The sequence below is a fragment of the Sus scrofa genome, chromosome X, assembly GCF_054392235.1.
Source record: "Sus scrofa isolate SSC_HxYL_T2T_F1_AM1 chromosome X, Sscrofa_HxYL_maternal_Yorkshire_Landrace_v2.0, whole genome shotgun sequence".
NCBI lineage: Eukaryota > Metazoa > Chordata > Mammalia > Artiodactyla > Suidae > Sus > Sus scrofa.
Genome location: NC_139401.1, coordinates 95,043,520 through 95,057,775, shown reverse-complemented (window position 1 = coordinate 95,057,775; position 14,256 = coordinate 95,043,520). Strand labels below are relative to the sequence as shown.

The 14,256-nt window shown below is 42.7% G+C and overlaps 1 protein-coding gene across 1 annotated transcript; it reads left to right on the top strand.

Moving 5' to 3' along the window:
- Positions 1–13,395: 13,395 nt before the first annotated feature.
- LOC146394728 (histone H2B-like) lies at positions 13,396–13,989 on the top strand. The gene is made up of 2 exons (XM_085007430.1): positions 13,396–13,449; positions 13,615–13,989. The coding sequence occupies exons 1-2, from the start codon at positions 13,405–13,407 to the stop codon at positions 13,987–13,989; spliced, it is 420 nt and encodes a 139-aa protein (XP_084863556.1). The 5' UTR covers positions 13,396–13,404.
- Positions 13,990–14,256: the final 267 nt, after the last annotated feature.

Sequence of the window (14,256 nt, the reverse complement as noted above, 5' to 3'; positions counted from 1 at the left end):
CTGTATGATCCAGCAATCCCACTCCTGGTCATATATCTGGACAAAACTACAATTCAAAAAGATATATGCACCCGTATGTTCACAGCAGCACTATTCACAATAGCCAAGACATGGAAACAACCTAAATGTCCATTGCCAGATGAATGCATTAAGAAAATGTGGAGGGGGTGGAGAAAGATGGTGGAGGAGTAAGAGGTCGCACTCACCTTCTCCCATAAACACATAAAAAAAAAAAAACACGTCTACATGTAAAACGACTCACACAGAACATCAACTAAATGCTGGCAGAAGAACTTAAACCTCCAAAAAGGGCAAGAAACTCTTGACATAACTGGGTAGAACAAAAAAGAGAGAGAAAAGGAATCAGGACGGGACTAGAATTCCTAAGAGGGAGCTGTGAAGGAGAAAAGGAACACACATCCTGGGAAGCCACCTAACTGACAGAAAGATCAGCCGAGTGGGAGGGACCTCAAAGTCACCAAGAAAAGCACAGCAGCTGGACTGAAAACAGCAAAGCAGAGTGAGAGCCACACAGATCATCTGAACCACCGGCCCAGACACCACAGCCTGAGACACTTGGGCAGGGACTGGGTGCTGAGACTTAGGCTCCAGAGGTTAGTCCAGGGGAGAGGACTGGGGCTGGCTGTGTGGGGACTGCCTAAGGGGCTAAGGAGCAGTGCGCCATGGGCAGGGAAGTGGTACACTATGGGCTGGGTAGTGGAACACCATGGCAGAGGGAACCCGGGAGAAGGTCCAGGCCTGCAGGAGAGGCAAGGTGCCATTGTTGGGAAGGGTGAAAGGAGGAGGGGGCAGACCGACATAGGGAACTCCCCGCACCTGAGCTTGTGCATGCCTGCAGGCTCTCAGAGGGCAGGGTGGCTCTGGAGCAGGCTACACGTGGCGAGAAACCTCTTGCTCATTTACGGGAGACTGGGCACTTCTTGTGCAGGCTACCGGCGGTCAAGCACATTTTGTGTGGGCTAAGGGCATCAGGGGACTAAGTGTGATGTGGTGCCTCTTGCACAATCTACAGGTAGCAGGGACAAACTGTTGTGGTTGTCTCAGAGGCCAGAGGGAGGCATGGCTTGCCACCACAGGGGACCTGTGAGTGGGCTCCACCTGCAGCCCCAGTCACCTCAGGGGTTGGCAAAAAAAAAAAAAAAAAAAAAAGGAGGGCACTGCAACCAAGCACCATACGCTGATTCTCTCACTCCCCTGGGAACACACCCGCCCTGCAGCTGCCACTGCCAAGCACTCTGGGTGGCACCAAGACACTTGGTCACTGTCCCTTCCCAAGACCCTACAACTAGGAGCAGCTGGTACAGCACATCCTGCATGGGCTAAGTGGGACAGGGTGCTTCTTGCATGGTCCAAAGGTGGTGGGGGTGGGGGCACAAACCACCACAGTTATCTCTGACTCCAGAGGTGGGCATGGCCCACGGTCAATGGAGATACCTGAACAAAAATCACTTGTAGCCCCAACCACTCAGAGGGCACCACAGAGAAGGACATTGTGACAGAACACCACTTGTTGTTGCTCTCGCTCCCTTGAGAGCACACCCGCCCTGCTGCCGCCACTGCCAAACACTCTGGGCAGTGCCCAGACACTTGGTCACTGTCCCTTCCCAGGAATCTGCAACTAGGAGCAGCTGGTGCAGCACCTCCTGTGGGAGCTAAGCAGGAAGAGGTGCTTCCTGCATGGCCTACAGGAGGTAGGGGCAAACCACCACAGTTATCTCTGGCTCCAGAGGTGGGAGTGGCCTGCTACGACTAGGGGTCCATGAACAGGCACCACTTGCAGCCCCAGTCACCTCAAGGGCACCACAGAGGTGGGCATTATGACCAAACACCACCTGTTGGTGCTCTGCACCCCTGGGGACACACCCGCCCTGATGCTGCCACTCCTGAATGCTCCAGGCAGTACCCGCATGCCTGATCTCTGTCACTTCCCAGGATCCTGCAACTAGGAGCAGCCTGTGCAACACCTCCTATGTGGGCTAAGCGAGATGGGGTGTTTCATGCATGGTCTACAGGTGGCAGGGGCAAACCACCACAGTTATCACTGACTCCAGAGGTGGTCATGGTCCACTACCACTAAGGGTCCCTGAACAGGCACCACCTGTGGTTCCAATCACCTCAGAGGATGGCACTGCAATAAAAAACTAGCTGTTGCTGCTCTCACTCCCTTGGGAACACACGCACCCTGCTACTGCCAAATGCTCTAGATACCTTGTAGATCTGCCTAGAGCTCATTACCACTTCCCAGGGCCCTGCAACTAGGAGTAGCCTGTGCCACCTTCCTGCAGGTCCTTGCTGCCATTGAGAGCCCAGCAACCAGGTACTGACTGCTGGCCCTACACGCTGAGCATCCTGGGGATAACAGCCTGCTCACACCGAAGAAAGAGAGGGCAAATATTCAACTTCCACACCAAAAGTAAACAGTAACCCCCCCCCCCCCAAAATACAGAGGGGTGCCCTTGCATACAAGGAGCATTATAAGACTACACTTTGGCTTCCCTAAACTCTCAGAAAAAGAAAAACATAAGTAAGATGAAGAATCTCAGAAATCAATCCCAGTTAAAGAAACAGGAGAATTCACCTAAAGCAGTCAAAAATAAAACAGACCCCTGCAGTCTGATAGACATTGAGTTCAAAAGGGAGATAGTGAAAATACTGAAGGAATTAAGGCTGAATATCAAGGAATTAAGAGAGGATATGAATAGCAATGCAGATTCTTTTAGAAAGGAACTAGAAAATATGAGGAGCCAATAAAAATTGGAAATTCATTTGCAGAGATGCAAACTGAGCTAAAGGCACTAAAGAGCAGGATGAATAATGCAGAGGAATGAATTAGTGACTTGGAAGATAGAATAATGGAAATCACCCAATCAGGACAGCAGACAGAAAATCAAATGAAAACACTAGAAAGCAATATAAGAGATCTATGGGATAATATAAAGTGGGCCTATCTACAAATAATAGGAATTCCAGAAGAAGAAAAAGAAAAGGGGATTGAAAATATATTTGAAGAAATTATGTCTGAAAACTTTCCAAATCTAAAGGAAACTGATATCAAGATACAGGAAGCACAGAAGGCCCCAAACAAGTTGAACTCAAATAGGACTACACCAGCACATATTATAATAAAAATGGCAAAAGTTAAAGACAAAGAGAGGATTCTAAAGGCACCAAGAGGAGTTCCCGTCATGGCGCAGTGGTTAACAAATCCGACTAGGAACCATGAGGTTGCGGGTTTGATCCCTGCCCTTGCTCAGTGGGTTAATGATCCGGCGTTGCCGTGAGCTGTGGTGTAGGTTGCAGACGCGGCTCCTTGGATACTGCGTTGCTGTGCCTCTGGCATAGGCTGGTGGCTACAGCTCCGATTGGACCCCTAGCCTGGGAACCTCCATATGCTGTGGGAGCGGCCCAAGAAATGCCAAAAAATACAAAAATAAAAAAAAAATAAAGGCAGCAAGAGAAAAGCAAAGCCTTAATTATAAGGGAACTCCCATAAGGCTATCAGCTGATTTCTCTACAGAAACACTGCAGGCCAGAAGGGAGTGGCAAGATATATTTAAAGTGCTGAAAGAAAAAAAATTTGCAAGCTAGAATACTCTATCCAGCAAGAATACCATTTAAAATAGAAGGGGAAATAAAGAATTTCTCCAACAAACAAAAGCTAAAAGAGTACAGCAATTCTAAACCCATTCTAAAAGAAACGCTGAAAGGGCTTCTCTAAATTAAAAAAAAGAAGAAGAAGTAAGAATAACTAGGATGGAGGAAATCACAATTGGAAAGTAATCACTTAAATGAGCCAGCATACAGATCTAATCGTGAGGATGTTAAAAAAAAAAAAAAAAAAAAGACTTCAAAATCATACAATGTGGGGAAGGAAAGTAAGAAAATATAGATTCTTTTTTTTTTTTTTTAATGATGTGTTCGAGCCTCTATGACTATCAGGCTAAAGCAAGCAGATTCAGGAAATGTTAACATACTTAAAAAACAGGGCAACCACAAATCAAAACCAAACATTACATTCAAAAAAGTGAAAAGAAAAGTACTCAAGCATAAGATAAATGGAAATCATCCAACCATAAGAAGAAAGGAAGAAAAGAGAAACATAGAATCAACTGGAAAACAAGGTTTAGAATAGCAATAAATACATATCTATCAATAATCTCCTTAAACATCAATGGACTGAATGCTCCAATCAAAAGACACGGAGTGGCAGATTGGATAAAAAAGCAAAAACCTTCAATCTGCTGTCTACAAGAGACTCCCCTTGGGGCAAAGGACACATATAGATTAAAAGTGAGGAGATGGGAAAAGATATTTCATGCCAATGGACAAGACAGGAAATCAGGAGTAGCAATAGTCATATCAGACAAAATAGATTTTAAAGGAAGGCCATAAAGAAAGACAAAGAAGGACACTATCTAATGGTAAAAGGATCCATTTCAAGAAGAGGATATTGTAATCGTCAGTATATATATATATATATATATATATATATATATATACCCGTAATATAGGAGCACCCAGATACACACAACAAATGCTAATAGACATAAAAGGAGAAACTTATGGGAATACAATCATAGTAGGAAACTTTAACACCCCACTCACATCCATGGACAGATCCTCTAGACAGAAAATCAATAAGGCAACAGAGATCCTAAATGACACAATAGAAAAGGTAGACTTAATTGATATTTTCACGACATTACATCCAAAAAAGTCAGAATATACATTCTTCTCAAGTACACATGAGACATTCTCAAGGATTGTCACATACTGGGGCACAAAGCTAACCTCAACAATTTAAGAGTACAGAAATTATTTCAAGTATCTTCTCTGACCACAATGGCATGAAACTATAAATCAACCATAGGAAAAGAAATGAGAAAAAACTTACTACATGGAGAGTAAACAACATGCTACTAAAAAACCAATGGGTCAATGAGGAAATCAAGAGGAAATTAAAAAATACTTCAAGACAAATGATAATGAAGACACAACTACTCAAAATGTACAGGATGCTGCAAAAGCAGTGCTCAGAGGGAAGTTCATAGCGATACAGGCTTTCCTCAAAAAAGAAAAATCTCAAGTTGACAACTTAACCCACCACTTAAGTGAATTAGAAAAAGAAGAACAAACAAAACCTAAAGTCAGCAGCAGGAAGGAAATCTTAAAGATCAGAGAGGAAATCAATAAAATAGACATTAAAAATAGAAAAAAAATCAGTAAAACCAATATCTGATTCTTTGAAAAGGTAAACAAAATTGACAAGCCTCTGGCTAGACTCACCAAGAAGAGGAGAGAAAAACCCCAAATAAGCAAAACAAGAAATGAAAAGGAGAAGTCATAGTGGATACTACAGAAACACAAAAAACCATGAGAGAATACTATGAACAATTTTATGCCAACAAATTTGACAATCTAGAAGAAATGGACAACTTTCTAGAGACTTACAGCCTGCCAAAACTGAATCAAGAATAAATAGATCAACTGAACAGACCAATTACTAGAAATAAAATTGAATATGTCATAAAAACACTCCCTACAAATAAAAGTCCAGGACCAGATGGCTTCACAGGCGAATTCTATCAAACATACAAAGAGGAACTTATACCCATCCTCCTTAAACTTCTTCAAAATTTGAAGAAGAAGGAACACTCCCAAAGACATTCTATGACGCCATCACCTTAATTCCAAAACCAGACAAATATACCACCAAAAACGAAAAGTATAGGCCAAAATCTTTGATGAATATAGACACAAAAATTCTCAATTAAATTTTAGCCAACTGAATCTGACACCATATAAAAAAGATCATACACCACAACCAATTGGGATTCATCCCAGGTGCATAAGGATGGTTCAACGTATGCAAATCAATCAACATCATACACCATATTAACAGAAGAAAAGTCAAAAACCACATGATCATCTCAATAGATGCAGAAAAAGCATCTGGCAAATTCCAACTTCCATTCATGATCAAAACTCTTACCAAAGTGAGTATAGAGGGAACATACCTTAACATAATCAAAGCCATTTATGACAAGCCCACAGCAAATATAATACTCAATGGAGGAAAGCTGAAAACCTTCCCACTAATATCTGGAACAAGACAAGGATGCCCACTCTTACCACTGTTATTCAACATCGTACTGGAAGTCCTAGCCACAGCAATTAGACAAATGAAAGAAATAAAGGCATCCAAATAGGAAGAGAAGAGATAAAACTGTCACTCTATGCAGATGACATGATACTATATATAGAAAACCCTAAGGGCTCAACCGAAAAACTACTTGAACTGATCAACAAATTCAGCAAAGGAGCAGGATATAAGATAAGATTAACATTCAGAAATCAGTTGCATTTCTGTATACTAACAATGAAATAATAGAAAAGGAACACAAAAATACAGTACCTTTCAAAATTGCACCCCACAAAATCAAATACCTGGGAATACACCTGACCAAGGAGGTAAAAGACTTATATGGTGAGAACTATAAAACATTAATCAAGGAAATGAAAGAGGATTCAAAGAAATGGAAAGCTATTCCATGCTCCTGGGTTGGAAAAATTAATATTGTAAAAATGGCCATACTACCCAAAGCAATCTACAGAGTCAATGCAATCCCTATCAAATTACCCATGACATTTTTCACAGAACTAGAACAAACAATCCAAAAATTTACATGGAACCACAAAAAACTCAAAATTGCCAAAGCACTTCTGAGGAATAAAAACTAAGCAGGAGGCATAACTCTCCTAGACTTCAGGCAGTATTACAAAGCCACAGTCATCAAGACAGTGTGGTACTGGTACCAAAACAGACAGACAGACCAATGGAACAGAATAGAGAACCCAGAAATAAACCCTGACACCTATGGTCAATTAATCTTTGACAAGGGAAGCAAGAACATAAAATGGGAAAAAGACAGTCTATTCAGCAAGCATTGCTGGGAAACCTGGACAGCTGCATGCAAAGCAATGAAACTAGAACACGCCCTCACACCATGCACCAAAATAAACTCCAAATGGTTGAAAGACTTAAATATAAGACAAGACACCATCAAACTCCTGGAAGAAAACATAGGCAAAAAATTCTCTGACGTCAAGCTTACAAATGTTTTCTCAGGTCAGTCTCCCAAAGTAACGGAAATAAAAGCAAAAATAATCCATTGGGACCTAATCGAACTGACAAGTTTTGCACAGCAAAGGAAACCAAAAAGAAAACAAAAAGACAACTTACAGAATGGGATAAAATAGTGTCAAATGACACAACTGACAAAGGCTTAGTCTCTAAAATATACAAGCAACTTGTACAACTCAACAGCAAAAAAGCCAACAGCCCAATGGAAAAATGGACAAAAGATTTGAATAGACATTTCTTCAAGGAAGATATACAGATGGCCATAAGCACATGAAAAAGTGCTCAACATCCCTGATTATTAGAGAAATGCAAATCAAAACTACCATGAAGTACCACCTCACACCAGTCGGAATGGCCATCATTAATAAATCCACAATTAACAAATGCTGGAGGGGGTGTGGAGAAAAGGGAACACTCCTACACTCTTGGTGGGAATGTAACTTGGTCCAGCCACTATGGAAAGCAGTATGGAGATACTTTAGAAAACTATGCATAGAACTACCATATGACCCAGCCATCCCACTTTTGGGCATACATCTGGAGAAAACTCTACATAAAAAAACACATGCACCCGCATGTTCATTGCAGCACTATTCACAATAGCCAAGACATGGAAACAACTTAATGTCCATCGACAGATGATTGGATTAGGAAGATGTGGTATATATACACAATGGAATACTACTCAGCCATAAAAAACAAAACAATGCCATTTGCAGCAACATGGATGGAACTAGAGACTCTCATACTAAGTGAAGTAAGTCAGAAAGAGAAAGACAAATACCATATGATATCACTTATATCTGGAATCTAATAATCTAATGGCACAAATGAACCTCTCCATGGAAAAGAAAATCATGGACTTGGAGAACAGACTCATGGCTGCCAAGGGGGAGGGGGAGGGAGTGGGATGGATTGGGAACTTGGGGCTAATAGTGCAGACTATTGCCTTGGGAATGGATAAGCAATGACATCCTGCTGTGTAGCAGTGGGAACTATGTGTAGTCACTTATGAGGGAGCATGATAACGTGAGAAAAAAGAATCTATACATGTATGTGTGACTGGGTAACCATGCTGTACAGGAGAAAATTGACAGAACACTGTAAACCAGCTATAATTTTAAAAAATAATTATATATAAAAAAGAAGTGGTACATGTACACAATGGAATACTACTTATCCATAAAAAGAATGAAATAATGCCATTTGTAACACCATGGATGCAACTAGAGAGTCTCATACTAGGTGAAGCCAGAAAGAGAAAGTAAAATACCATATGATATCACTTATATGTGGTATCTAGAATGTGGCACAAATGAACCTATCTAAAGAACAGATACAGAGTCACAAACATGGAGAACAGACTTGTGGTTGCCAAGGGGTGGGGAAGGGAATGGGATGGACTGGGAATTTGGGGTTAGTAGATGCAAACTATTACATTTGGAATGGGCAGGCAATGAGGTCCTACTGTATACCACCAGGAACTACATCCAGTCTCTTGGGATATATCATGGGGAACAAGATAGAAGATAATATGATAAAAATAATGTATATACATATATATGTGACTGGGTCACTTTACGTGCAGCAGAAATTGGGGCAAAATTGTAAATCAAGTATAATTTTAAAATTTTTTTAGAAAGAAAATTACCCCTTCTGAATGGTAGAAGATAGTTGCACATGATATGTCTGTCAATGGGCTAATATTCAAAATGTACAAAGAACGCACACAATTCAATATAAAAAAGCAAAAAGCCCAATTAAATATGATCAGAGGATCTGAATAGATATGTTTTTCCAAGCAAGACTTACACATGGCCTACAGGTACATTAAAAGATGCTCAACATCACCAATCATCAAGGAAAGGTAAATCAAAACCATGGTTAGAAGTTCCCGTCATGGCTCAATGACTAACAAACCCGGCTAGCATCCATGAGGACGCGGCTACAATCCCTGGCCTTGCTCAGTGGTTTAAGGAGTGTTGCTGTGAGCTGTGGTGTAGGTCACAGATGCAGCTCTGATCCCACGTTGCTGTAGCTGTGGTGTAGGCGGCTACAGCTCTGATTTGACCCCTAGCCTGGGAACTTCCATATGCCGCGGGTGAGGCCCTAAAAAGACAAAAAAAAAAAAAAAAAAAAAAAACCCACAAAAAACAAACAACCGCCATGGTTAGATATCACTGCAGACCTGTTGGAATGGCTGTTATCAAAAACAAAAAACAAAAAACAAACAAACAAACGAAAAAACAAAGGACAAGTGTTGGTAAGGATGTGGAAATCTTCTGCACAGTTGGTGGGAAGGTAAATTGTTGCAGCTGCTATAGAAAACAGTATGGCAGTCTCTTGAAAAATTAAAAATCCAGCAATCCCACTCCTGCATATTTATCCAAAGAAAATGCTGTCATAGTGAATTCTGCCCTTTCTAAAAACTCAGTGTTCTTTCCCACAGGACATAATTACAGAGAGATGAAGGGCATTACACAGGGTCACATAACTGCTGGGTTAGATCTGATACCAGGACCAAAGTGATCCCCTAAATTTCACTCTAGGAACTGGTCCATGGGACATCTTATTATTAGTCTTTGAGAATGTGAGCCTATTAGGAGTGCTGAGTAACCATGCTTCTCTGGACTAACCAGAAAGAAAATTTCTTAGAAAAAAGAGAAAGGCAGTGCAGAATTGCTCCCCCTACCTTGATCTCCTTTTGGGAATTAATTCAAATGGAATTGCATAATCAAGTGTTACCCTTAAGCAAATGCCAAGAGCATGGGATTGCAGATTATCAGGAGCTGTATCTGCTTGTCCTCCTTCAATCCTTTCTGTGACCCTAAACATACCCAGTATATCTCTGATGATATGTTCATTTGTAGGCAAGACAGAGAAGGATGGATCCCAAGGAAAGTGACAGGTGTTAGGGGACTCCTGAAAGAAGAGGACCTTGAGGAATATAAGAAAACTCATTAGCCCCAAATCAGGAAATCTGATATTGAGACCAGATTCTGGTAGAGTTCTTCTTTGCAGGCACTCATTGGGTATACTCTCCTTTCTGTCAATCCATGTGTATATGTCTCTGTGTCCAGAGATGAGGAGTGAGGGAGGATGTGTCTAACGGTCAGAAACTTCTAGCCACTTAGAGTGAAAGCTCTGCCCTGGATCATAGGGATCCGCTTAATGTGTAAGGTCACCCAGATAGGGGTAAGTCAAGTAAAAAATGATTCCAGAGTTTACCACTATGGTCCAAGGAAACCAGGACCTTGTGCTATGGACACACTAAGTGTATGGCACCCAGCAGCTTAACAAGAAACTTGTATTGTAGGTGTTATTTGTTAGATTCAGGTAGGCTGTTCATTCCCAGATATGTCTGCCATGGATATGACATGTCTATTGCCCCCTCTTCTTGACTCTGGCGGGCCTGTAATTGCTTTGACCAATGGAGTATGGAAGAAATAATGTTTCATCCATTACAGAACTAATATTTAATGGGACGCATAGCTTCTATCTTGCTGTTTGAGGCAAGTAAAAAAATCCACCTGTCCTACTGGACACACCCAATGGAGAAGTATTTCCATGGAACCACTATGAGTATCAGTTGTCTCTTACCTTGCAGAGCAGTTTATTTTATTTTATTTTTTAATTTTTAATTATTTATTTATTGGTCTTTTTGCCTTTTCTAGGGCCACACCCGTGGCATGTGGAAGTTCCCAGGCTAGGGGTCTAATCAGAGCTACAGCTGCCGGCCTACACCAGAGCCACAGCAACTGGGGATCTGAGCCACGTCTGCAACTTACACCACAGCTCACGCCAGTGCCGGATCCTTAACCCACGGAGCAAGGCCAGAAATCGAACCTGCAACCTCATGGTTCCTAGTCGGATTCATTAACCACTGAGCCACAATGGGAACTCCTGCAGAGCAGTTTAGACATCAGCTGAATACCGTTTAGTGACCCTAGCCTGGTTTGTATTTTAAGGATCTTTTACTCTTCTAATTTGGTCAATAAATGGAATAGAAAATATGAAAAATTTCCATTTCAAACATGAAAAATAACTTCACAAAATTATTTACATACATTATTTTAAATGCTCAACTTTGTGTGCAAAATGACATAAATTAATAGTTCACTGGGAATATTAATAATTGCAGTTGCTTGAAAGCCTGTACCCTTAATAAAAATACTAGAATTTTCCTAATGGAAAAGGCAGATGGCAAAACAAATTGTATTCTATGTCCTTAATTTTGGTTGGGGAAAATTCTTGAGGATTTATAATCACAGGAGAGCCCTGCTATAGCTTTTGGGGTCAAAGTTAAACTATCATAATGGTTGAAATAATTCCCTATTGCAAATTTTCTTTCATGATTTACTAATCATAATTTATATGCTAGTAATAAAAATAGATTTTGTCTATTCATGATTAGAACTACTTTATTAGCAGTAGAATTCACTGATTCTTTTTTCTTTTCTTTTTTTTAGGGTCACACCTGTGGCATATGGAGGTAAATAGGCTAGGGGTCGAATCAGAGCTACAGCTGCCAGTCTAAGACACAGCCACAGCAATGCCAGATCTGAGCCACATCTGCAACCTACACCACAGCTCAAGGCAATGCCGGATCCTTGACCCACTGATCGAGGCCAGGGATTGAACCCACAACCTCATGGTTCCTAGTCAGATTCATTTCCCCTGTGCCACGATGGGAACTCCTTCTTCTTCTTCTTCTTCTTCTTCTTCTTCTTCTTCTTCTTCTTCTTCTTCTTCTTCTTCTTCTTCTTCTTCTTCTTCTTCTTCTTCTTCTTCTTCTTCTTCTTCTTCTTCTTCTTCTTCTTTTTGCTTTAGAATTACCTGATTCTTAAAGACCTTATAGGAAATGCACTTGAAAGTGTGATTTGTATCGTTGCTCGTTGAACACCTCCATTTCTTCAAATTTTCTTAAGTTTTTTGTTTATTTTTTTGTAATTTACTTTTATATGACTATATTAAAAATAACTTTGCTTTTATTATCATTGAATTTTTTGAAGTGAATATGTATCAAATTCAATAATATCTCCCTTATATTGATTTTTTTCTCTCAATCTGGTGCTCTGTTAGAGAATTAGAGTAATCAGTTTTTTCAACTAACAGGTTTAATATTATTCACCAATTCAAGTGTGTCAGATACTTGGGGGCCAATGAATGTTAGGAAAACAATTTAAAATGGTAAATATTGAAGTATTTTTAATAATTTTATACTATTCCCATTTCTGTTTTCTGACCTGCCTTTGGAGAATATGGTTTTGCTATATCATGTTTTCCTAACTCACTGGGGGTTTTCATGCGAGTGGGAGGCAGTAGCTGGTCAATTGTGTCCCACGATTTTGAGGAGCACTTGTGCTCCCCTGCCAGAGAATTCCTGCTCAAGCCACTGGGAGGCTCAGCCATGGAAAGAAAGAGAAGATTCTGTGCTGGGGCAAAATGGCCCCCAAGTGACCAGAGTCATTCTCCTGGAGGCAAGGACTTGGGTTGTGGCGGCCAGACTCCCTCGGGGAGACCAAATGGATCTCCCTTTGAGGTATGTGACTTTGGTGACAGCTTTTCAAATCCTCATGCATGAACAGGAGGCATGCATCAGCTGAAGTGAACGAATGACCTTTTCCTCCACAGGACATATTTCAAAGCTTTTCTGGTGGAGGTCGCAGAAAGTTTAACGGTCATCAGAGTCCTCCGGGTACTTGTTGCTGGGAGACCACGCAGGAGGGCATTGAGTGACAGGTGATATGGCCTGCTTGGGGGACAGGACGCCCTGCCAAGCATTATCCAATCAGATTTCACGTGGTCCGTGACGTCAGGGAAGACCGGGATGATACACCGGCCCACAGCAGCCGCCATCGCCCTTCCTTCTGAGTGGTGGGGAAGGTAGCTGCGACATGGCTGAGCCTTCTGTGATTTCTGAGGCAGGCCTGGCAATTGAGGAAGCTCAGACGATGACAGAAGCTGCGACCACCGAAGCCGAGATGACCGAAGCCGAGACCACCGAAGCCGAGATGACCGAAGCCGAGACCACAGAAGCCGAGGCGACTGAAGACGAGACGACAGGAGCCCGCATGACCGAAGCTGAGACGACCAAAGCTGAGACTAACGAACCCAAGGCGATGGAAGACGAGACCACCGAAGCCCAGACCAACAAAGCTGAGACAACTGAAGCCCCGATGACTGAAGCCGAGACCACCGAAGCTGAGGCGACCGAAGCCGAGACCACCGAAGATGAGATGACAGAAGCCCAGATGACCGAAGCCGAGACTAACGAACCCGAGGCGACTGAAGCTGAGACGACCGAAGCTGAGGCGACAGAAGCCGAGACCACCGAAGATGAGATGACAGAAGCCCAGATGACCGAAGCCGAGACTAACGAACCCGAGGCGACTGAAGCTGAGACGACCGAAGCCGAGACCACTGAAGCCGAGTCCACCGAAGACGAGACCACCAAAGCTGAGGCGAAGAACCCGAAGCAGAAGACACCCAAGCAGCGACGCTGCCGCCGCCGCCACCGCCGCCGCCGCCGCCGCGCTGATGGCTTCGCCAGCTTCGCCACCTATTTCCCCAGGGTGCTGAATCGGGTCCACACGGGCCTGAGCCTGTCGCAGGAGGCCGTGAATGTCCTTGATTCGTTCGTTAAGGACATGTTCGAGCGCATCGCCGAGGAAGCCGCCCGCCTGGCCCACTCCAACAAGCGCTCCACCATCACGTCCAGGGAGATCCAGACCTCGGTGCGCCTGCTGCTGCCCGGGGAGCTCGGCAGGCACGCCGTGTCCGTGGCCACCAAGGCCGTCATCAGATACACCACCTGCAAATGAGCTGCCTCAGGACCCCCTGAGCGCGAGAAACCAAAGGCTCTTTTCAGAGCCACTCACTTGGCGGGGAAAGACCTGTAGCGCTCAAGAATCAGAACTGCTTTAGTTCGACCCCTGCCATATGGCCCCTCATTAAAAAGTTGTTAAGATGAAGGAAACATCATTAAACGTTAGCTTCACGACTGGGATAGAAGTCTGTAGCACAGTTCGTTCCAAGGAAAACGGTGACTTTCTCTTAAACCTAGTGCACCGCCTCCCTTTTCCTAAATG